Source organism: Nanorana parkeri, unplaced genomic scaffold, assembly GCF_000935625.1.
Source record: "Nanorana parkeri isolate BGI_ZX_2015 unplaced genomic scaffold, ASM93562v1 scaffold728, whole genome shotgun sequence".
Taxonomy (NCBI): domain Eukaryota; kingdom Metazoa; phylum Chordata; class Amphibia; order Anura; family Dicroglossidae; genus Nanorana; species Nanorana parkeri.
The window spans coordinates 832,175-856,744 of NW_017306996.1; the positions used below are offsets into that span (position 1 = coordinate 832,175).

General features: G+C 40.4%; 1 protein-coding gene across 1 annotated transcript in view; it reads left to right on the plus strand.

The window, feature by feature from the left end:
- Positions 1–22,053, plus strand: part of EDIL3 (EGF like repeats and discoidin domains 3) — a 534,632-nt gene extending 512,579 nt beyond the window's left edge. Inside the window, exon 10 of the mRNA XM_018564130.1 lies at positions 21,889–22,053. Coding sequence (XP_018419632.1) covers positions 21,889–22,053 — 165 coding nt within the window. The remainder of the gene's footprint in view (positions 1–21,888) is intronic.
- The last annotated feature ends 2,517 nt before the right edge of the window (positions 22,054–24,570 follow it).

Below are 24,570 nucleotides of genomic sequence, written 5' to 3' on the forward strand. Positions count from 1 at the left end.
CCCCCCCCCCCCCCCCCCCCCGACCCCGGGCACACCCTACCATTGGCCCCACCCTGAAGATAGCCAGAACCTCTTTTGATCGGGAACCCATCTCTCCCCATCCCTCGCCTCTCTTCCCTATACTCGACAACCCAGCTTTCTCATCTGGCGTAGGCCCCCATACTTACTCGGTGCTGAGGGAACTAGGCAAGACAAAAGCCATGCACTTCCTACAGGGTCAAATCTGGCCCACTAACCACGCTTCCGCACTGACCCGTCCTATGGTCCCCTGTATTTTTGGTCAGCTATACGCCTGTCTCACTTCTTGCAATCCACCCCTCCCAAGAGCCACCTGCATAGGCCACTCACGAACTTTGAACAAATCTGCACCCAAGAAGGACCCTCACGTCACACTCTCTCTTTCTGCTACCAGTTGCTGATCCAACCTGTCGCACCCGCCCCACTATGGTTCATGATGAGATGGGAGGAGGATCTCCAAACAAGCTTCACTCTAGAGGATACAGAGAAGCTGCTATCTCTGTCTTATCGTTCGTCCATAAGTAACAGATACCAGGAATCGGGGTGCAAAATAGTAACCAGATGGTATCGCACTCCGAAAGCTTTACACTCGCTATACCCAGATTCTCCCGATCTCTGCTGGTGATGCCAACATCCGGCAGCAGATATGCTCCCCATTTTCTGGTCCTGCCCAGCCCTCAAGCGGTTCTGGGGCCAAGTTCAGGCCCTCACCCAGAAATTCACGGATTGCCAGGTGCCCCTAGACACGGCCTTCTTCCTTCTACATCACAATACCATCCCGGCGTGCTCCTACACCCGCTCCCTCCTCAAACACATCATCAATGCAGCACGGGCATGTATCCCCCGTCTATGGAAGAAACCTACACCGCCCCACTTGGGTCAGGTCTTGGACCGCATTCATGATACTTAACTGATGGAGGATCTCACGAGCTCAATCAAAAATACTTCCATACCCTTTGCTCACACATGGTTCCCCTGGATGGAATTCATCTTGTCCCCTGATTACCTAGAACTTAGACGAGACCCTGAGGGGAATGCACCGCCATCCGAAGGGTGAGGGGCACTGACCTGGACACCCGTTCAATACTGTTCACCACCCACTCCATCCTTAACCCCTTCCCGCCCAACCTTCTTCCCACCTGCTCCTAACCACCTCCCCCCAACTTTGCTACTTTTTTTCTTCCTTCCACCTCCTCCCCAGCCATCTCTTCCCCTCTCTCCCCAGGATACACCCGAATCATTAATGGTAATGATACCACTAAAGCAATCTACAATTATAATGGGGTGTTGCCTTCTACGCTGAATATACCCCCCCCACCCACCACTCCCCCGCTAGTCCCCTGCTGAATGCATTAACACGACCTACCTATGGGAATCCACACGATACCCACATTTAACCAACATTGTAACCCCATTGGGCTAGACAGAGAACTACACACAATTAATGTACCCGCCCTACCAACTTGGATGCATTCCGTATGTACATTAATATGTGAACGCTTGTTGACTCTGTATGGTTAATCTTGTCATGCCCTTGTGGACCCTAATACGTTTTTTTTTACTATACATGCATCTGCCATCTTGTTTGTGTACTATGCAAAAAACCTTAAATAAAGAATTTATTAAAAAAAAGAAAATTTCAGCAAACTGGAGATATCCTTTAAAGGTGTAATAAAAGGATGTGTAGCTTAACAGAATAGACCAAATTTACAAAGATAAAACTCCCATACTAGGATCGGTATTTTCAAAAAGTGAGTTCAGTAACTCCCCCACTAGTCCCCTCCTGAATGCATTACCACGACCTACCTATGGGTATCCACACGATACCCACATTTAACCAACATTGTAACCCCATTGGGCTAGACAGAGAACTACACACCATTAATGTACCCGCCCTACCAACTGGATGCATTCCGTATGTACATTAATATGTGAACGCTTGTTGACTCTGTATGGTTAATCTTGTCATGCCCTTGTGGACCCTAACACGTTTTTTTTTTACTATACATGCATCTGCCATCTTGTTTGTGTACTATGCAAAAAACCTTAAATAAAGAATTTATTAAAAAAAAAAAAAAAAGACTTAATTTACTAAAAGGAGCATACTTGGCCTTCTTCAATGCCATATTCACACAAATGGTTTATACACAGTAAAGGCAGACTTTATGTATTCAGTGGTAGAACAATAGACAAGTCAGTGATCTGTCACCAAAGTCTTGCAGAAATTACGTGTACGTGGCAGGAATGTATGCTCTTTCTCTGAATAAAGATGAAAATGTGTTCTTTTGCCTTCAATGTAAGAGGCTTGCTGGAATCACAAAAGCTATGTGATCAAATGTGATATTTGATCTCTGAACTGAAAGTCAAAACTACTGAACTGTTTGCTGATCCCTCTGTCTTGCAGTAACACAACTGCTAGGCTGTCAATACAGATTTTGTTTGAATCTTAGTATGGCTGTTTTATAACAGCAGTGCCATTTACTTAAATGGTGCCATACATTTAGAACATCTTCTATACAACCTTTGCTGTCTTCAGGTACCAGTTGATTGGATACCAATATACCAATGATCTTTGCCCAGTTCTTTTTCAAGGAGAATGTCTGTTGAGCAGTGCCTACAGATAAAGGGGATATTCTCCACAATGTAACATGTCTTCAGGTGCAAAATGTTTGTGAGGTTCATTGCATGAACTGCCTGTTCCAAAATCCTCCTACAAAATTTAAATGGGGATAAATCAGGGATTTTACTAGAGCTGTCTATAACCCTCATTCTTCTTTTTAGCAATTACTTGCTGCATTTGATAAGGAAATACTTATTTCCACTTCAGCTTCAACATTTGGCCAGACAGTCTCAAGCACACTTTGATATGATGCAGATTGTATAGTTGACTTTATGGGGTTGATTTACTAAAGGCAAATAGGCTGTTCACTGTGCAAAGGAATTTCCCCTTAGCTTAGTGAATGAGGTGAAGCTCTGCTGACTTTCATCATCCAATCATGTGCAAACAAATATTCTGTTTTTAATTTTACTAAGATGTGATTGGGTATTCTTTTTCAAAGTGAATTTTCTCCACATTCAGTGGTGAGAATTCAGTAAATAAACCTCTATGATTGTGAGCTGCCCAGGCCCAGAAGCAGCAAAGCAACCTACTATTACTGTGACCAAGTACTCTATCTTTGATTGATCAGTCTTCAGCACATTGTTCCAGAAGGCCTGGCATTTGGCTATATTTTCATTAGCAAACCAAGCTTAACATCATGAATATGGCTGCTTTATATTTACATAATTCCATCTTGATTCATCATGCTTGTAGCCCACACATTTCTTATATTCTGTTTCAATAGAAAGTTTCAGTGTTTTCAGGAGCTGTTTGTGGGCAAAGCTTTATTTCCCTTTGCCTTTGTAAGAAGGTTTGGCAGCAATTCTAGATTTAACAATACAGGACCTTAATAAGCACTTTATACAGATATACCAATTTTAGGATTTGGATAAGCATAATATATAGATAACTTTGATATAAAACAGTTAAGTTAAGATGGCTAATGTGAACATGAAGCCATGTTCACATTAGAGGTGAGGAGATTAAGGGGGGATATGATTTCCATGTACAAGATGTTCAATAGTGGTAGCAACATTAGCGATAAACTGTTTAAAATTAACTCCATTACAAAAACTAGAGGCCACCACCTAAAATTGGTGGAAAAAAAATTCCAGCACAAGGGGCGAAGGGGGTTCTTCACAGTAAGATCAGTTAGGGTCTGGAACTCACTGCCACAGGCGGTGATTTCAGCAAATAATGTGGAATTGTTCAAGAAACTTTTGGACGATTTCTTAAGGGACCACAATATACAGGGGTACAGGTACTCCTAGAATGAGATCCTAATAGGTTGGACTTGATGGACTAATGTCTTTATTCAACCTCAAATACTATGTAACTATTTTAAACATGGCTGAATAACAGAACAAAGATGTTTCAAGTACCATAACACATTGCATTAGTTGATCTTTGTTAGATTTAAAGACTAAGGGGTCTATTCACGAAGCAGCCGAAGGATCTAGCCATAGCTTCGGCCGATCCTTCGGCTAGCTTCGGCCCCAGGACCCCTTCGGTTCACTAAAACCGAAGGACTGCTGTAAGGGCTATTCACTATCGCCCTACAGCTCCCGAACTTGGCCGATCGGCTCAGTCGAGCCGAAGACATATGCCTCGGCTCGGCTGAGCCGCGCTGAAAGCCGAAGCTGGCCGAGTGGCCGCCATTAGCCGGCTGACAGCCTGCTTCTGACAGCCTGCTTCTGACAGCTGGGCGGAGCCAGCCGTGATCTTACGGTTGGCTCCGGCCACTTGCTGAGAGATCAGCGTCCCTGGTTACCAGCTAACCAGGGACACTGATCTCCAGACAGCAAACTCTCCCGGGCGCTCCGGGAATCTCTCGCTCCAGGCCGCCAAGGAGAGAAACACTGCTTTTTCTTTTTTTTTATTCTGACACGGAGCCGTGTCAGAATAGAAAAAAAGCTTGTTTACTGCTTGTGTATATGAAAATACTTAGCATTTCTATAGTCTTGGTACAGAATAACTTTAAATGCTCTACAAGAATTCAGAAACTTTTTTTCTGTATAACACCATTCTTAGAAATCGAACCAAAGCAAGTCCCATCTGATGATCTTGAAATATTTGCAAACTGCCCAAAACGCATCAAGCCAGATCAGATCATAGTAGTGATCTTTTTTCATTTTTTTGTATCTGCTATTAAAAACAGTAAAGAACAAATCTTGGATCAGGAACCCATCTTGCAGGATTGCATTGATAATAATTTGCTGTTCTGAACGGGCTTCATTGAGGTCAAATATTCATTTGAGCAGGCTGATGCACTTATCATGCTTTATAGCAGCCATCTTTTTTAACCAGAGTATAGATGGCTGCTGTAAATCATAAGTGGATCATGAGAGATGTGTGAAGAGTCTATATCCTGCACTGACTGAGCTGTCAATGTTTGATCCACACCCGAGAGCCATTGGTACAAATCTCTTGCAGACCCTGCAGGTATTATCCTTCTGAATGTGCATTGTATATGTTGTGTAATAAAGCATGCAACTGAATTTTTATGGTAGAATAGCTGATTTAAAAAGTGTATTTATCACCTAATATATCTGGGCTTATTCCAAAGCTAAATGTTTCTCTAATGATGATTCTCATACAGAATATTAATGAGTGTATCATAGAACCTGATTTATATAAACAGAAAGAGAAGACCAGTTCTGTTAGAATAAAATCAGCATATGAAGGTTGTGTAATTAGATCATAGAAGAATAGTTGCATTTCAAAAATGTCATTGTTATAGCCACAGTACATTTTACACATTGGAACTGATGAATTAAAATTGGAGGAAGAAAATTAGAAAAACAATTGTATTCTTTTAGTTGTACCACATAGGCTTTGCCTTTCATTTAATGTAAACATAAGGGTTATTCACAAAAGGGCGAAGAGTTTGTAGAAGGAAGGAGAAGTGAACAATCTAGGAGAAAATAGCTGATTTGGAATAAATTCTCGAATTCAGCCCACTTTCCAGTTCAGCTATTTTTTCCTAGATTGTTCACTTCTCTTGCCTTCTCCAAACTCTTCACCTTTTTGTGAATAGGCGGTAGATCTTTCTGATTGGTCACCATGGATAGCAACTCAGTCTTTGTTCTAATTTAGTTTTCTCCAGTTTTAGTGGAAAATCACTTTCTGCTCATTTATCTATACTTTTTGATTCAGTTTACTCCAGCCCACATCAGCTTTAAAGAGACCAAGTTATATCTTTTGGAAGGTCCTGTTTAAACTGTTCATAGGTAAGCTGTACCAGTTGCAATAATGTAAGACTAAATTCTGAGATTCTCACATAAACCTAAAGTGTGAGTAATTCTCTTTAAAGCCTTGAAGAGGACCTGTACTGTGGAAGCTGTGCCCAAAATTGGTAAGCAGAGGGAAAAGGACTAGATACCAGTATTGCCTATTGGCTTCATTTAGCCTATCTTTTACCCATTGCTGACTTACCATGCCTTGTTCTGCACTGTGTAGGTAGCAATCTTGGCACAGGGGCAGGCCTTTGCTTCTTCAAATCAGAGCTGTCCCCTTATGACTAACGATCTGCTGACTGGTTAAGTAGTGATCCTTGCACTTTATGTCCTCTGGTACAGCATCCTCTCCAGAAAGGAGAACAATGAGCAACACAATAGTAATATCACCAAATCTCACTCCTAAATTCCTGAGACTAGCAGTCAAAGGGACGCCTGCAAATATATAGCTATGAGGCTGTAGGCACAATAAACATTTTGGTTACCTTTTTGAGTCCTGGACTACATTAACTTTTACCAGATCTAAGTTCATATTAATGAATATGGGTTTGATTATCTTACACTGTTACCCCTAGCTGTGAGCATGGTATTGGTACTGGAAGCCAAAAACATCAGTTCCCTATTTAAGACTATTGTTATCAGAATAATAAAGCAGTGATATACACTTTATCATATCTGCATTACAAAGGTACTAAGTGACAAGAAGTTTCAGCATCTATGGAGGACTGTCTAAGGGCAAATTCACACCATCTGCATTCAGGTAGTTTTTCGAGCAAAGCCCAAACGCAAGACAAGGCAATTTGCCTCGTCATGGATGGTAAAGTTCACACTACTGCATTCTAGTGGTGTGCACTTAAGGAAAGTACAGCATCCAGTACTTTCTTTAAGCGCACCACAGTGAGACACCGTACAACTGCATCACATTGCGATGAGCCCACAGAATTAATTAAATGTCACTTGTGACATTTCAATAAAGCTCTAAAAAAAAAAAGAAGCAGTGTGATGTGGCTTAATCTAGCGCACGGGCACTGTATAGGCACATGCACACAGGCAGCCTGGTGTGAACATGCCCTAAAGGTCATAGAGCTATTTTCCAGGAAAGATTTCTGCAGACTGAATATATCAGCTTTCGTTGTTTTACTGTATTCATTACTTCTGTTTTAATAACTACCCAGTTTTTTTGCAAGTGACAGTCACTCTCGTTTTCTAATGAAAGTCACATTATATGTGGCCAATGTTACTCTAAAGAAAAAGAGAGAATATAGAAACTCTTCATAGATAGAAAATGTGGCAGCAGTTGAATGTTGGACCACGGTGTTGGAAGGCAAGAACACTGCACTACAAAGAAAGCAAAATTATTTAGGGTCAACCAAGATTTACACACCTTTCAACCAAGAAACATATGTGACCCCTTTATGTCACACGATTGCATAATTGTGTAAGCTATTGTAATTGAGTGTAAGTCTAGAGTAATAGAGTGGAAGTCTAATGTTAGAGTTATGCTGCCATTTTGGTAGGTGGCACACACTGAAACTGACCAGGGAACACCAAATGATGCATGAAGCTTGGACGTTCTCCATGTGTTTGTGTGGGCTTTCTCCCAAAAACCAATTGTTAGGTTAAATGACGTCTGACCTTAATTATCCTGGAGTGTGTTTGTAAGGGACATTAGAAGCTGCTTAAGTGGCAAAGACAGATGTAAATGGTTTGTGTACTTTCATAAAGTCCTGTGTAATATGTCAGCCCTATATAAATACAAGAAATAAAAATTAGGATGTGAAACAGGAGCCGTATCACAAACACAACAATGAAATCCAATATACAAAGGTTTGGCAGATATCATATTTCTCTATTTCAGTATGATCTATATATTCATTTTTTTCTGAAAATGCTTGAGAAAACAGTGCTTCACAAAATATTAAGATTCAGAGGAAGTGCAGCTGAAGTATGCAAACGTACATCAAGATGCATTTTGGAAAACTGAAAATTCCTATTCAGCAACAGCCATATAAAGCATAATGTTCCTATACCAGCAGGGATGAGCAGATAATTTTTTTAATGCAGATTCTTAAAAGGTAAAAAGGGGCAAGTGTCCATATTGTGATGCATATCACACTGTTGCACAAAAATAGCACAAAACATCAGTAGCAGGAAAAGTAGTTGAATTTAGTGTAGAAATATTAACAATTCAGTGCGAGCTCCTTCCCTTGATATCTGCACCCATGATATATATACAGCAAAACTGGATGGACAGTGGGTCTTTGCAGGGATGTGCAGTGAGGTCAGTGGCTGGTGAGGCACTGGCTAGTATGACAGCCAGATATTCACAAGTTACATATTCAATTCTCATTATGTAGGCGATTGTAGTTCCACTATTTATACCCATTTAACACAAACTAAAATATACAGTACTATATAGCATGGTCTTACGGTGATATTTACAAACACTGTCCCTTTAAGATTTGTTTTTGAGGCTGGAAACAATATTACTTCCATAAATGACAATCAAGATTGTAGAAAAGACTAAATAAGTCCCTTTATTTTCTGAAAATACAAATATACATTAACTTTAAATAGAATGTTTCTAAAAAGAAAAGCAAGGTTTTTAAATCTTCCAAACAACAATCTGGTTCAGGGTTATTTACTAAAGGGTGAATCGCAGGATAAATAAAAAATATAGACCAAAATAGTCGAACTGGAAAGATTCTCTAATTTAACTCACTTTTTTAAATCAGCTATTTTGGTCTAGATTTTGCAATTTGTCCTTTAGTGAATAACCCTGTTAGAATTTGAAAATAAAAGTTATCAGCCTAATTACTCCATTAGGTCATATAGTCCAAGAAATAAATCTAAGGTAGCAGTCAATATCTTATTCAGGTGATAGTAAGCTTGGAAAATCCATCGGACAAACAGTGAACAAATCCGAGATAGATTGGTTAACTAATGCAGAAACAAGATTCTAGAAAATTTGAGGATTCCTCAGAAGTATTTTCAGGAGAACATGGAAACCCTGAGGAGAAATAAGAAGAAAAATTATGCACTCTTTAGTGCATAGGACTATACCATTAACCGGGCACCTGTAGATGGGATAGTATCATTAAATAGCCAGGTAATTAGGGGAGTTTCTTGCAAAAGTTAGACTTTTAAAGAAATAGTGCTACTAATACAAAGAGCTATGTATCAGAGTGTGACACCTTTACCTACCTTTATTTGTAAATGAAGTCCATTTGCCTATCCTTCTGGACAAAGATGTCAGTGACTGCATTGTAGAAGTCTTCTTTATTTTCTTTTAGTTTTAAAAGTATTTCTGTCTCAATAGAGATGATTGCCAGGGATGAAAGTTGTCCTTAGTCAGACCTATTCCGACTATGTTTTAGGTCGTTTTAAAGCAGAGAACGACCTTTCAACAGACGCTCTTGTAGCTGGTATAGTGAGCACCAACTGGAGCAACTTTGTCGCCTCTGGAACCATCTGCATTAGATCATTTTGGACTAAAAAGCTGAGGAGCTGTCCAGGTGATTTGCATTTGTTTCTCTCCTCTTGTGAACCATGCAGTCCGATAAGATAAGCCTTTAAACTCACAAAGTCAAAATACCTTGCATATTTTGATAGGCTCTGCAGTTTTGTGTCATCAAAGTGTGACATTTCACAAAATTTTGTGCAATGGACAAAACCAATAAAAGCTAACTCATCAAAATGATCAAACCTAGCTTACATCTGAACACTAACATTGTTCAGGTTGTTATAAAACATTATTTTCCTCTCATCTCTGATTGTTTAGTTCGGTCATTGTCTTTTCTGCTGGAATTGATCATAAAAATCGTCAAACTCTTGTCTCTGGGGTTCCTCAAATCCCATGGTGTCGCTGATTTGCGCACAGCAGAATCCTATGTCCATTACTTTATTCTGCAGGACACGAAAGAGTACATCAGTTGAAAATGCACTCATATGCCATTATTAGGAAGCAGGTTGATGCTTTTGGCAGCCAGAGATCATATCCAACAGCCATCATCAGGGTCTCATTATCCCAACTATCAGGATTTTCACTCATAATCCGGAACACAGCATGTAGATCAGATTGGTACATGCTGATTGTCTGAACTAGCCTGGAATTCAAGCTCCACCTTGTTGGCGCTGCTCTTGGTAAATGTCGCTTTACAACCTTGTCCACTTGTTTGACTTATTGAAAAATGTTGCAAGTCCATCAACTGATTACAAAAAATGTTTTACACTGAGGCATACATTTTGCTGAATGCATGAGCACAAGGTTCAATTTGTGTGCATAACAATGTATAAAAGTGGCTTCAGGTACCATCTCTTTAATTTTGTCCTGCCCCCCATTAGGATCTTATGCCATCACAGAGGCCCCATCGTATGTCTGAGATACCAGCTTATCAGCACAATTGTATTTCTTCCACACTCCGAAAACATAATCAGCAGTAGCTGGTGCTCCTCTGTCACTCACATCATCAACTCCTAAAAATGCCCCCTTCACCTCACAGGTTGTAATGCCCAGGTTACAGGTTATCAGGCTATGTAAAGTTTTAATGGATCTCAGCAGCAGATCTAGCAGGGAATGTCCATCTACTCCACTGATAGTGTGGAAATGTATTCCCAAAGCTCAAAGTAACACAGTGATAGTGTGGGAAATGCACTCTCCAAAGTTTTAGGTAATACACAGTAATCAATGAAATTATGTCTTTGGCAACAACAACTTCATATAGCAAGTATTGATAACCATAGATCAAATATAGCATTCCATAAGATTTGATACTTGCTTTTTAAGAAGTACTTTTATGACGTTTCAAATCAAGTTTGTATTCTCAGTCCTTGTGCAGCTGACAACAATCAGAAGATGAGAAGATAGCAGGCTGGCTTGTAACCTTCACTGTGGATTGTAGAGAGCTTCAGAGATTGTAGGGGGAGTATAGTCCTTGGAAGTGTGCAAGAAAAATGGAAATGAACAGTCTATCCAGATGCAGGAGAGGAGGATTGATTGTAAACAGTCAAGATCCTGTGGGCTCCTAATGAACGGAGAGTGAGAAGGGAAGGGCGGTGAGAAGTCTGTGTGGAGGCTTTACCCCCACTTTGGTATTCGGTGACAGCAGTGTGAGAATTGCTCTGCGTTTACTGTCAATACCCAAACGCCGGGCAATGGAATTTCGCACTTAAAGCTGCTACGTGGGAGGAGCTGCGTGACATTGTTGAAGAGGAGGCAGCGCCGAACGACATACCTGGAACCTAGGAGAGGTAAGTCTATTACACAAGTCACCTCACTTATAGGCACATAACGTGTTTTCACAGAGAACTGGGCTTTGTTTGTGATATCTGTTGTCTCATCTACTTCTACTGCTACAAAGGGGGCTGCATTCATATCCTTTTTGATGTTATTTCTAATGACATCCATCAGCGACTGCTTCAATGAAATCGTTCTGTATTCTGTTTGATAAGCCATAAAACACAGTGGATGTTCCCAAATGTTTCGCTAACTTCTCATCTTTCTCATGCAAATGGATGTAATAGCTTCACATAATTGCCATGATTCGAAGATCTTGCACTTTCATAGTTACCACAAAATGCTAATTCTTGATTGGCTAGGAAGCAGGTCGCATTAATCAGGTCTTTTAAAATTTCAAGGTTTTACTTAACCTCCCTGGCGGTATGATTTGTTTTTTTTTTCGTTTCTTTTTTCGGTGTATTTTTTCAAATTGTTTTTGTTTGTTTTTTTATATCCCGCCAGTTCCGCCCCCCTGCAAGGGACGGAACCCTGAAGACGGACGCCGCCATCAGCCGGATAACACAGCGCTCCTTGAGGGACAAGGTAAGTAATGCTATGCGGCATTCCCGAGTGTAGCTCGGGGGTTACTGCTTATGGTATGGAAAAGTAATCCCGAGCCACACTCGGGAATACCGCCAGTAAGGTTAACCTTAGCATTGTGGATGCTAGACTGTTCACTTCTCCTGCCTTCTCTAAACTCTTCACCCGTATGTGAATATCCCTGTTAGTTAATAGTCCACTTTCATAAAATTGCAAGACGGGCAGTGAGTAAATATAACTAATTTATGGGCTTCATTTTATTTTCTCATGTAAATATGAGACAGCTGTCTCATTCACTTATAATGCTACTAAATGAGACCGCTTTCTCATTAGGTAATTTTAAGGGATAGGATACATGTCCCTTGTGTCACTTGTATCGTAGTGTGCAACTTTCAGAATACATAAGTAATATTACTCATTCAAAAAAAAAAATGTCCACAGATGTCACAGATGTTAAGTATACCACTGCTTATTAAATTAAGCATTTGTTAATCCCCTATGTGTAATAAATAGTTTTAAAATACATCTATCTTTTATTTATCTTTAATTTATTATTTAATATATAACATAATAGCATACGGGACTAAAAAATATCCCAGCAATGCATAGAGTGATGCAGAATAATACCATAGATTATACAGGACTACAAAAAAAATCCCAGCAATAAATACAGCGATGCAGAATAATACCATCAGCTATAGGCAGAGGCAGCTCTAGACTTTCTGAGGCCTTAGGCAAAACTTAAACATGAGGCCCCACTCACGCCCATAATGGAAAATAGATGGCTGTGTGGGGTCTCAGGAGGCTGTGCAGGGTCTCAGGAGGTGGTGTGGGGTCTACAGAGGCTGTGTGGGGTCTTAGGATGCTGTACGGGGTCTTAAGTGGGCTGTGTGGGGTCTCAGAACAGCTGTACAGGGTCTCATGGGCAGATGCGGGCAGCGCAGTTTCAGAAAGGAGGAGATGTGCGTCTGGCATTGTGAATTGGCACTGCAGTTCACAGGAAGGCTGTTGATGTCCCCCGCTTGGTGAACCGTGAGGGTGAAGCTGGAAGCTTTAAGCTATGTGCTTCAGTGCTAAAAGGGTGATAAAACCACCCCCTTTCAGTGCTGAAGCATGGAGGACAGCTCTACTCAGCGCTGAAAGAGTGATGAAAGCACCCTTTCAGCAACTTCTTCAGTTAGTTCCGAATACCAGCCCTGGGCTGTTATTCGGTCAACAAATAAATTTAAAAAAAGAACACAGGATTTTTCATATAGCAGCACTGGGCATCTTTACAGAAAATCCCTGTATGACACCATGTAATATCCCAATCAGTTTGTGTGTTCTATACGTCTCCACAAGCACTTAGGGCTAGTTCACACCAGCCCCAGTGTGTTGCGACACGATTCGGTGCCAGAACGCACTGGATCGCATCCTGCCCGGCTCACTGCATTCTGCGGTGCGGGAGGGGGCGTGGGGGTGCATTGGAGTCAATAGCACCACAGCCACGTCCTCCGGCCGCAGTGCGATCGCCCGCACCAGGATGCGTGGCACATCAATGCCTGCGTTCCGGTGCGGTCAGAAAAAAATAGTGCATGCAGCATTGAGGTGCCATGCATCCATCCATCAATTCGTCATCTATAGAGATGACGAATTGTTGTTTACACTACTATTGTATTGTCAAGAAAGTTAAGTTCACTTATACCTTATGTATTTGGGTTGACACCATCAGACACCTGGCAGGTTTTTAATTGTCAGTAAATGGATATATGTCTCTAGAACTGCAGGGGCCTGATAACTTGGTGTAGTGTTCCTCTATTCCAAAATAGAAGCAAAAAAGGATACCATGCTAGATTTTTTCAACCAATTAAATAGAAAACTAGTGGGGCCTCAGCCAAAAGGTATAAATGTCTATGAAGAGACAGCCGCTATGGGGAGATTTCATATGTTAAAGTCTTATCTTAAGTGATAAGCTGCTGCATTAACCTCCAGATCTTTTAGTTTAGGGATCATTCACCCCAGCACATGCTACCACACAGCAGCCTCTGTGTGCTGTGAAGGAAGTGGTGCAATATCTTTTTTTATTTTGGTGGGGGACTTTATTGAAATGTCACAGTTCATTTCATTCAATTCTGTTCACCCCAGTACATTATGATGTGGTGTCTCTGCGTTAGGACAGCGCAACACATCTGATGTGAACCCTATATGAACTTATCTCAAGCATAATCAATGTTGAAAAGATTTTAAATTTGTTTTAGTTTGATGGGCAGTATGATCATTATCCCTTTGAGATACACTTTCTATAGAGGAGGACTCTCTAAGAAGAATCGTTTCACATTCCATAGACCAAAAAGAGTAAGGGAGGATCCTTGACTTCCTGTCATTCGTAATGAGCTATAACCCATATATGGGCATATCTTTTAAGTAGAATTAAAGTGTAATGCCACCATTGAGCTGAATAGGACTGTCACATTTCCTTTACTGCATGGGACCCGTCTGCTTGTTAAAGTTTTCCAGTAGAGAACAAAACCCCTACCTGATCAAAAAAGACTGATCATCACATAAAGTGTATTTCCACTTTTGCAGTCAGATTTGAGAACCCCCTCTATATGTTTGTTTTTTGTTCCTATTCACTTAGCATAAGAGAAAATTATTTTTTTTAAAGTATCTCTTATGTTTTAAATGTTTTAAAGGAAAGGGCAACATGGCTAAATCCAGGTTTTTCTGGGCACCTTCACAGTGATCTGTCCTTATAGAAGGACTTGGGACTAAAATTGAGGACTGATAACTGTGTTTCTCTCATGAACTTCATTAATATACAATGCACAAGTAAGATTGTAATGCTTTAGCCCCTCACCCCTTACAGCGCCCTAACATTACAAAGAAGGAGAAGAAAGTAGCTGTAAGCCTTAAAAAGCCAATAAACCCTAACCCAAGTAAAAGCAATTTAAACTGCCAGAAGCAATGTTTTAATATTTTTTTAGCTTGTGCTATGTGAATGGGAACAATTGTAACAAATATAAAATAGGTGTTATTTCAATTTGGCTGCGAAAGTGGAAATACAAACCTCTCATTCTCAAACATTTTAAAAGAATTTAGCAAACTGTTGGTGCTGAGTCATGTTCTTTTTCATAGTTTATTTGAATTGTGCAGTAACTGCCAACCACTTAATACATTGTATTAAAAGTTTCACTATTATCACAACTTAATTAGAATAAGGAGCTACAAATGGATATTGGCCTCCAGATTTTGAACATGTTTAAGACATTCATATCTTTATGTTAATATTCATATTTTATTATAAAAAGTAACATTACATAAATTGCAACGGGGTCAATTTTTAAGAAACAAACTGATCCTAATTTATTTCTTTATTTTGTCATTAGTAAAGTACAGATATATCCCACAGTGCTTTAGAGCTTACAGAGAAGCGGCCTCATCAGTCACGTTTCTCTTTTTTCACAGAAGTAAACTTAAAAAGTTTGTCATATTTAAAGTTCATTGAAATGCAAATGAGAATTGAAAAGGTTCCCTTTACTCAGTGTAATAACTTCCTATGGAGAAACTTTGGCCTGAAAACTATATACTATACTGTATTTTTTCCAGCTATAAACAATGTTTCAGCCAAAATAACCCGAAGCTACTTACCCAAAATGCTGCGCCTGATTTGAAAAGTTGTTTAGTGCCTGTTTTATAGTGCAAAGCAAGTATATTACAGTCACAAAATCAGCTTCATAATTATAAATGGTGTGTGAGATAACGTTTCGGAAGACATTTTAGCTATGCTTACAGTGAAATCCTTTATGAGTGAGTTAATTTCTCAGGAGACCATTTAAAACCTGACTTCTTCATTGATGTAATGAGAAGCTGGCTGTATAATGTATACATTTGTACTGGCATGTAATAGCCTTTCATTGCAACAAAGATGTTTTTTGTTCCTTAAAGTATTGATCCACCGAGAGAGGGTTTTTCTTCACGAACACAGCGCAAAACAAGAGAAGCATTTATGAGTGTTCCTGAAGGCTGTAACTGCATAAAGTACAGTGGCTCAATAAATGTTGCTGCTATATCATTCCTTCCTTCATGAAAGGAAATTGGTTTTAGCTTATACTGTAATTTGCTTAAAAATGCCAACTGTGAACTGCGCCAGCACAAATTTAACCCATCTATCTAAGACAGAAGCAGTACAGTAATAATGATATTTATTGGGGGAGAAAGTCACTTTCCAGAAACCTGTTGGGAGTTTGCAACTTTCTCTAACTCATTTAAAGGTACGTTTTTTCCAAAGTCTACGTTCTTGAATACTGATTTTCTCAGGTACCCTGAAGAATAAAAGTTGCACTTTAAATGTCATGCTCATTACTACTACTTCCTGCAATATATTAAACAGACAGACATTAATTTTGCAATTAGTTGGATTTGGAACATGGAAGCAACTTTCAGCTATCAATCAAATTATTCTGCAGTCGGTGTTTAACCATTTTATGTGTTTATATCTCAAACTTTTCATATATATCCAAGAGAAATAATAAACAATAATTTCCAGTTCAGGATGTTTATAGGGCAAAAACATTTTACAGTGATATAATGACAGGATGATTATGTAACCTTTACAAAGTGTCACTTTACCTATCTTCTTTAATATAGCTTGTAAAATTGTGCCTGTCTGCTGGAATTTTAGTTTGTTATTTTTATCATTTCAACTCTGTGCTTTCCAGCCCGGTCATCACTCCTATCTTCTGTCTTCTCTCCCCCTTCTCTTATGTTGGCTTTGCCCTGCTTGCCTTCTCTTGGCTAGCATAAATGATAGTCTTTGTCCTATGCAAGTACTCTTCACTTAACAATAATATTTTATGCTTCACTTTTGTATATGCAGTTTTGTTAAACAAAATGTACTCCTTTGGATAGCAAGCAATTCGCTGACGGATTTCACTTGCTTTTCAGGAGTTGCCTTGTAATTGTAGTTTTGTTTTGATAGCAATGGATAGTATCAAATACTTAAAGCAGAACTCTAGACAAAGATAATATACAGAAACAAATAGCCCTTTAAACCTTTTGACATCAAATTAATCAGTAACCCTCCTGGTGGCTACATTCCTTGGGGCTATAGGTGCGCCGTCACTTCAGTGAACAAAAGCCCTGAGAAGGTAGACTGATTTCCTTGTATGCATTACAAAACCTAAACTGGAAAAACCATTGTGTAACAAATTGCCCCAAACTTGCATCAAGTCAACACATACCTGTGATGTTTTCCAGCATTGTTTACATTCAAATTCTACCTGCCAGGTTGTACAATGCTGACTAGGTTTCAAATGTAAGCAAAGCTAAAACACAGCACAAGCACATGGAAAAGGGTAGATTCTGATCTTAGGTCTGTTTTATGTGTTTGCATGTAGTAAGGAGAGCAAGAGGGGTAATTTGGGGTAACTTAGAGGGTTATTCACGACAGGGCTGAAGGATCCAGTCGTAGCTTCGACTGGAGCCCTTCGGTTCAGTCAAACCGAAGGGGTGCTGTACGGGCTATTCATAATGCTTGTACAGCAGCCGAAGGCAGCTGAGTGGCTTAGTCGAGCCGAACGCATATGCTTCGGCTCGTCTGAGCCATAGTGACAGCCGAAGCATGGAGAATGATCGGCTGTATGGCCGACCATTCTCCATGCAGATGACCACTGGGCGTAGCCCAGTTGCTGAAAGACTCTAACAGGTGTCGGCAAAATGTAAAATCCTTTGTTATGGTTTTTTTTTCAATTAAAGTATTTTTTCTAAAAGTCTGGACTTTTTAGTTAAGTTTATTTTAACCCTTTAGTGAATGGGTAGGGGTACAAGTAACCCTTACTCATTCACAAGGGCACATCTGGATGCCCCTTTATGAATAAGCCACCCTGCCTGAACCCCCACAACCAACGCCCCAGGGCTTGTGGGGAAGAGGCCCTCGTCCCCATCAGCACGGGGACAGGGTGCTTTTCCAGTGGTGACCCAAGTGCCGAGGGCATGGCAGTGAGGAGGGGTGCTTGCTTGTCCCCTCCCCCCTTTCCTGCCCTGCCAGGCCTGTGCTCGGATCAAGGGTCTGGAATTTTAAGGGGACCCACTTTTTCCCTCCATTTTGGGGGTTGGGGTTCCTCCTTAAAATTCCTACCAGACCTTAAGGGCCTGGTATGACTTTGGGGGGGAACCCTACACACTTTTTTATTTATTTTAACTTGCGGTCCCTACCTAAAATTCCTACCAGACCTAAAGGGCCTGGTATGACTTTTGGGGGGAGCCCCACACTTTTTTTTTAAATGAGGCCCCTCCTAAATTTCCTACCAGACCTAAGGGGTCTGGTTTGACAGGGGGAACCCACGCTGTTTGTTTTTTACTTTTCTTAAAAAATGTTTTATTATTTTCTTAATTTTTTTTTACATTTATTTCAATAATTTTGAAACTTTTTTTAAATTTGTTTACACTTTTTTTCTATTCTGCTCACTACCTCAGAGGTAGCGAGCAGAATAGCTGAACCGAATGCCACTCGACAGCTTTAGGCTATTTACTCACTGCCGTTCTGCCCCTATGAGAATGGGGCAAACGGCAGCGAGTGAGCTGATCGGCTGAGTCGAACTCCTTCTGCACTTCGGCTCAGCTGTTTGGAGGCAGCCGCAGTATGGCTGATTTTAGCCGATGTACGGCTGAAATCAGCCATACAGGACTGAAATTAATAGCCACACTGTGTTCGGCTTACTTCACTTTAGGTGGGTTATTCACTCAGCTACCTTGGGCAGCTTTGTGAATAACCCCCTTAGTGTATTATTTCTGTTTGAATTTTTACTAAATTATGCCTTTAACCCCTTCCCACATGCAAACTGTATATAATGTTGGCCAGCATGATGCCCCATGCTGAGGACATATTAATAAATGTTTTCTGCTTTGATAGCCAGCAGCAGACACTTACCCTTGCTGATGGTGCTCAATCCCAGCAATCAGTTGCATCCAGGCTCCCCACTGACTATGACTATCCAGTCAGAGTGGTTCCTAATCATGTGATCACTATGTCAATTCTAACACATTGAGGCGGCTGTGTTCATCTGTAGGGATGGTCCTCCGGTTCGATTCGAACACGAGTTTGAATCGAACATTGGCTGCTTGAGCGCTCGCCAAACGATGAACTTTATGGGATGTTCGTGGTCTGTTCAACCGTGCAACGTCCCATACTACAAAGAGCCCTCCGAAGCTCTAATTGGTTAAAGACTTGCACCTGACCACAGGTCAGGTGCAAGACTTTGCCCAATCAGGGTTCAGTACTCATTTGGAGCTATGATTGGGCAAAGTCTTAATGATGGCAAACTACACAATTGGGCGGAGCTAGATGTCACCGCTAGCTCCCCCCAATTGTTTATGTTTTGCCGGCATCTCTCAAAATGTCGTTATGGGGTCGGGGGGCGGAAGGGACGGCGGACAGTGTTTTTTTTTTAAATTTTATTATTATTTCTATTTATTTTTATTTTTTTATTCCGTCGTTGGTGGACAACGGTGGATGCCATGATTGACCATGAATTACATTAGTGGATCCATTTTTGTTTTTTTTTAAATAAAAGACTTGTCAAAAACACGTCTTTTGGTTTTTTTTCAATTAAAGTATTTTATCAAAAGTCTGGACTTTTTAATAACTATTTGATTTAACCTTTTAGTGAATGGGTAGGGGTACAAGTACCCCTTACTCATTCACAAGTGAGGGGGGCGGCCTCTGGATGCCCCTTAATTAAAGGGGTACCCCAATGCAAATAAGCCCCCTTGCTCGCAGACCCCCCAAAACCACCGGGTCAGGGTTGTGGGGACGAGGCCCTTGTCCCCATCGGCACGGGGACACCCTCCCAGTGCCGAGGGCATGTGGCCTTTTGTGGGAGGCAGGGGGCGCTCGCTCGTCCCCCCCTTTCCGGCCCTGCCAGGCCTATGTTCGGATCAAGGGTCTGGTATGGAATTTTAGGGGGGACCCCACGTTCCCCCCCCTATTATTGGGTGTGGGGTTCCTCCTTAAAATTCTGGTCTGGTATTGTTTTGGAGGGGGAACTGCGCAGTTTAAGAGTAAAAAGCAAAACATTTAATTTTTTTTTAAAAAGAAATGTCAGTTTTGCTGCAGCAGGTTCTATACAGCCTACAGATCCGCCACTTCACAGGCAGGTTAAGGGGACCCCCCAGGCACAATATTTGAAGGAATTTTTCATTTTTATTCTTACCCTTTAAGTGATGTTAAGATCACTGTTCCTTTAAAAACCTTTTTGTTTGGTTCTTTTTTCATTGATTACTGTCACCGAGAGCAGTACCCGGACCCCCATACACCTTTTATGGACAATAACTTGCATATAAGCACTTTTAAAGGGGACAATCATTTTCGAAAGTTCGACCCACATTGACTTGCATTAGGTTCGAGTTCGTATTCGAATTTTTCAGCCGTTCGGGTGTTCGAGTATGAACCGAACACGGGGGTGTTCGGCTCATCACTATTCATCTGTACTGCCATCTTTTTTTTATAATGTAACTGTCAGATACAGTATCACTGTTAAAATGATAATAATTAAAAAATTTAGCAAAATTCACATTTGTAACCCTGTAATAAGTTTTTTTTTAATTGAAAACGTGTACTAAATAAAACCTTACATGTCCTTCACAAATATGTTTAAAAATGTATGTGTATTTAGGTGTGTCAATGAGTTATACAGTTGTTGGTAAAGTGACACTCTGGAGTTAAATCTTAACGATGCATTCAATCTTGGAGTGGTGGCTACTTTACAACAAACACAGGGACCATGGGGAACAAAAGTAAGCATCCACCAGAAGGAAGGACAGTGTCAGCACCATTTCAGAGATACTTTGAGGATCTGCAGTGTGATACACAAATAAAGCTACATTTTTGTCGATTTAAGTTAACCGACACTGCAAAGTTTGGCCTGGACATCTAGGCATCAATGATGTCTTGTCACAAAAGAGTTAAAGAGAACCTGAACTGTGGAAGCTGTAACCAAAAAAAAGCAAGCCGTGGGCAAAGACTAAGACACCAGTATTTTCCTGTAGGCTCCCTGATGACCATTTCCCCATTATTGACTTACCATATCTTGTTCTTTGTGTGGAGACGGCCATGTTGGTAGAGGCAGGGCTTTGCTTCCTTGCGTTTGTTGCTTCCCCCTAGACGACTGGTGTTCTGATGGCTGGTGGGGTCATGATCAGGAAACAGCAGGAGAGATGCAGGAAGCACAGATCCACAGAATGGATGAAACAGAAACATAACGATGTATGCAGTGCAGGCCCTCAAGTGCAGCTTCCTTTTCAGCAAATAAAACATCAGGGAGCACAGTAGTGATAGCACCTAAACTCATTTACAGCTTAGTGAGACTGACAGTCAGTGGCAGCAGTGCCTTAGATGATCTTACACTGCAGATTTACAGCTATGAAATTCAAGTGACATAAGGTGCACTGCTAATTTTAAACAGGAGTTCAAGGCAAAGGGTAGATTTTTCAGGGTACTGCTTAGGCACAATTGGCATTTCTAGATGCTTCTATGACATAGCAAGTCTTGTGGCCCCTTTAATGCTAAACGTACATGCAGTGTAAATCACCTAAAGTAAAAAAAAATGCAGGCAAAAACCTGACTGTATAAACTGTCCACAAATATGTTATCTTGCCGGGTCTGTGCTGAAGTTTTGCTACTTCATAAATGTAATAAAGGAAAGGCACAACCCAAGCTTGTATCCCACAATAGAATGTTCAGTGTCCTAGTTATTTGGCAACAGGTCTGAGTATTGTCATGTGGGGCTCATCATTCAAATGACAATAAAAAAAGGTATGTGCCCACAGCTTATGTTGTCAGCTATTTGCTTGCGCTTTTATTTAATTTAATTTAGTAATGGCACAAACTTGGAGTCTGGATAGCTTACAGGTGAAGTACAATGTCATATTGTATATTCCTCTGACTTCTTGTAAGTCTGAATTTGTGGTCTCTTTCTCTTTCTCATCAACTTTGTCCTTACATCTCTATACTTCATCTCTAATCTCTTTTGTTTGCTTGTCTCTCTGTTTCATGTTCGTCACTTTTTGTCTTGCTGTCTGACCTGTCTCTGCTATATCTCTTGTCAGTGCTGTGCTGCAATGTGGCCACTGCAGATAAAGTACATTATCAGTTACCCAGAATAAATCCGTAACATAAATTGACAACTTTTTGCATTACATATTTTTGTCAGTAATAAAATATTGCCTTTGTTTCCTTCTAGGTGGATCTCATTCGTCCTACAAAGGTCACAGGAATCATTACACAAGGAGCTAAAGACTTTGGACATGTGCAGTTTGTAGGTTCTTACAAGCTTGCCTTCAGTAATAATGGAGAACACTGGACCGTCTATCAAGATGAGAAACAAAGAAAAGACAAGGTAATGTAAGGATACAGATAGGATGATGATATGTTGGCTGATAAATTAAATTTGCATCTATAGTGTGTCAGGCATCACTGCAATAAATCTGTCATTGAGTAGAGCATTGTGTGAACTTGGCCAGGATAGAACAGATGGCTTCTAAAAAATGAACCAAGATCTATTATGAGAGCAAAAGGGAAACATTCTATGACTGGAATATTTTTAATAGGCATAGCCTTATTTCTGTAAGGAAAGGCCATAGTACCAGTTTGCTTTCATGTTACTACTCGTCAGAATCCCTCAGTGTAACACGTAATGTTGGATGTGCTAAAGCACAATACAGGAAAAAAAACTGTAGTTACATAAGTATATAGGAAGGGAATGTGGAAGGACCACAGTCGTCTAGACAGATAGTGATAAGAGCATGCACAAAGTTCTTTAAAAAGTGAGAAGTGACAAAGTAATCTTTTTAGTTGAAGATGACGGCTGACGCTACAGATACCCTAAATGTTAGGAGTGACTGTAATGACATAGATAAAAATGCTTTTAAATCAGTAAGAACTGGGAGCCCAGAGGAAGCTGAATGATATTCTACAACTGTTATTCTTATGTTAAACATGGGAACAACTTCACTCCAGGAAGAGTGGGATAGATTGGTTTTATTTATCTTAGCTTTTAAGTTGTAATATGAAAAGAAAAATCAGCTGTGGAAAAAATAGGTACCATATCTTATTAAAGATTTAGGACAAAGGGTAGAATTTAAACAAGTGAAAAAAAATAAACAAAAAACGTAATTTATATAATGGCTGTTTAGAGTAAACAATACCATTTCTCTTGCGCTCTCATCTAACAGTAGTTGTGCATAGAGACTGTTGTAAGCCGTAAGCTTTGTATTGCTCATTGGATACAATAGCATGATAGCAGAAAAGCTACTTTGGAGAAGTTGGGAAAGTGTCGCAGAATTGTCTCAAACATGCAACATAATATGAGATAGCATTTCGGCCTAAATATGTATGTTCTATATGTGCAGGTGTCACAGAGATGTGTATTGTCAAATAGTTCATGGAAAAAAGCCCCATTTTACAAACTAAGCATTCAAATGTTGTGTGCGGCACACAATTAATTCATTTACAATACCTAACTTGCCTCTTTACTCATTAGCCTCACTTTCATCTGGGCTCTGTTCTGTAACTTTTATTTGGAATCATGTCATGGGGTTAATAAAATGGCTGAGGGTTGAAAGGAGATCAGTAAATTAATGAGTTCAGTTGGTTGTTGATAAATAACGAAAGATTAATTGGGGTCAATTAATCTTCAGCGGTCTCTGTAAAGCCCCATGCTAGTCCCTAATCCTGAAGGTGAGGTGTTAAGATTGGATGGTAAGCTGACATCGAAAGAAGGCTTGGGTTTTCTTTATCAGCTTTGTGGTGTTACTGGCCTTATTTACCAGCATGCTTTGCAATATCGTGTGTGTCTGAGACCTTCCACCATCCCCCTTCTGGGAAAGATATATACCTACCTGTTCACTTCCAGTACTGTTGGAGAGCCAGTAAGTCAAATTCAAACTCTGTTGAATATCTAGTAAGTGTCCCCATCCCAAAATTGGCCATATGTGCTGCTTCAAAAGCCTTTACTGCTCATCAATTTAGCAATAACAGCAAAATAAGGCACTAAATACATTGCTCTCACTCAAATGTTCACAATGATACCAAACAATTGTGGCACGGCCGCAGTTCATATATACTTGTGTACCCAAGGTGCATTCCCGTGTAGGGGGTGGGTGGTTTGCTTTGAAATTTTATTTTTTTAAATGTATTTTAACCATCGCCTATAGCATTGGCAGGTTCTCTTTTTGGAGACATCATGGGTCTCCACTGTAGACAATCATGCACAGGATTCTACTTGATCACCTGTTTAACCGGCATTTCAGCTGGGCTTCTGACAGCAGAAAGTACTGCTTCAGTGATCATACAGCAGATCAGGGAATGGATGTTTCCTCATCTGCTCCTGCTCAACATCATGAGTGCATTTGCCATGGTCCTGGGCCCCCCAAGAGGAGTGGAGAGAGCCCAAAAACCATGGCAGTGGGTGTGGTGGAGGGACAGCACCATTGGAGGCTGGTACATGTGATCGGGTGGCTCTGCAGCAGCAGTCATGATCTTGGTATAACCACTTAAACGCCAGAATGTACAGGTATCTCATATGATCCTTATGTGGTTAAAGTGGTATTTATAAAACTATTTTCACTTAATAAATGTTCGGGGGTCTATGAACAATCTGAAACTTCATGACAGGGTCCATTAGCTGAAAAGTCTGCCTACTGCATAACTTGACCGTGACCTCATAATATTTGCTTTTATAACAAATAAAAAGTTATTTTGTTGATAAGGAGCTGAATAAACTGTGTCAGTATGCCAGATTTCTAATGTTGTTTATTTTCATCATTCCAAATGGTGATGTAAATAGGGCCCTAAAGCCTGGCAGGTTCAGGTTGGAAGAGATAGATGGTACAGAACAAAGTACAGCTAAATACATTGAATGTTT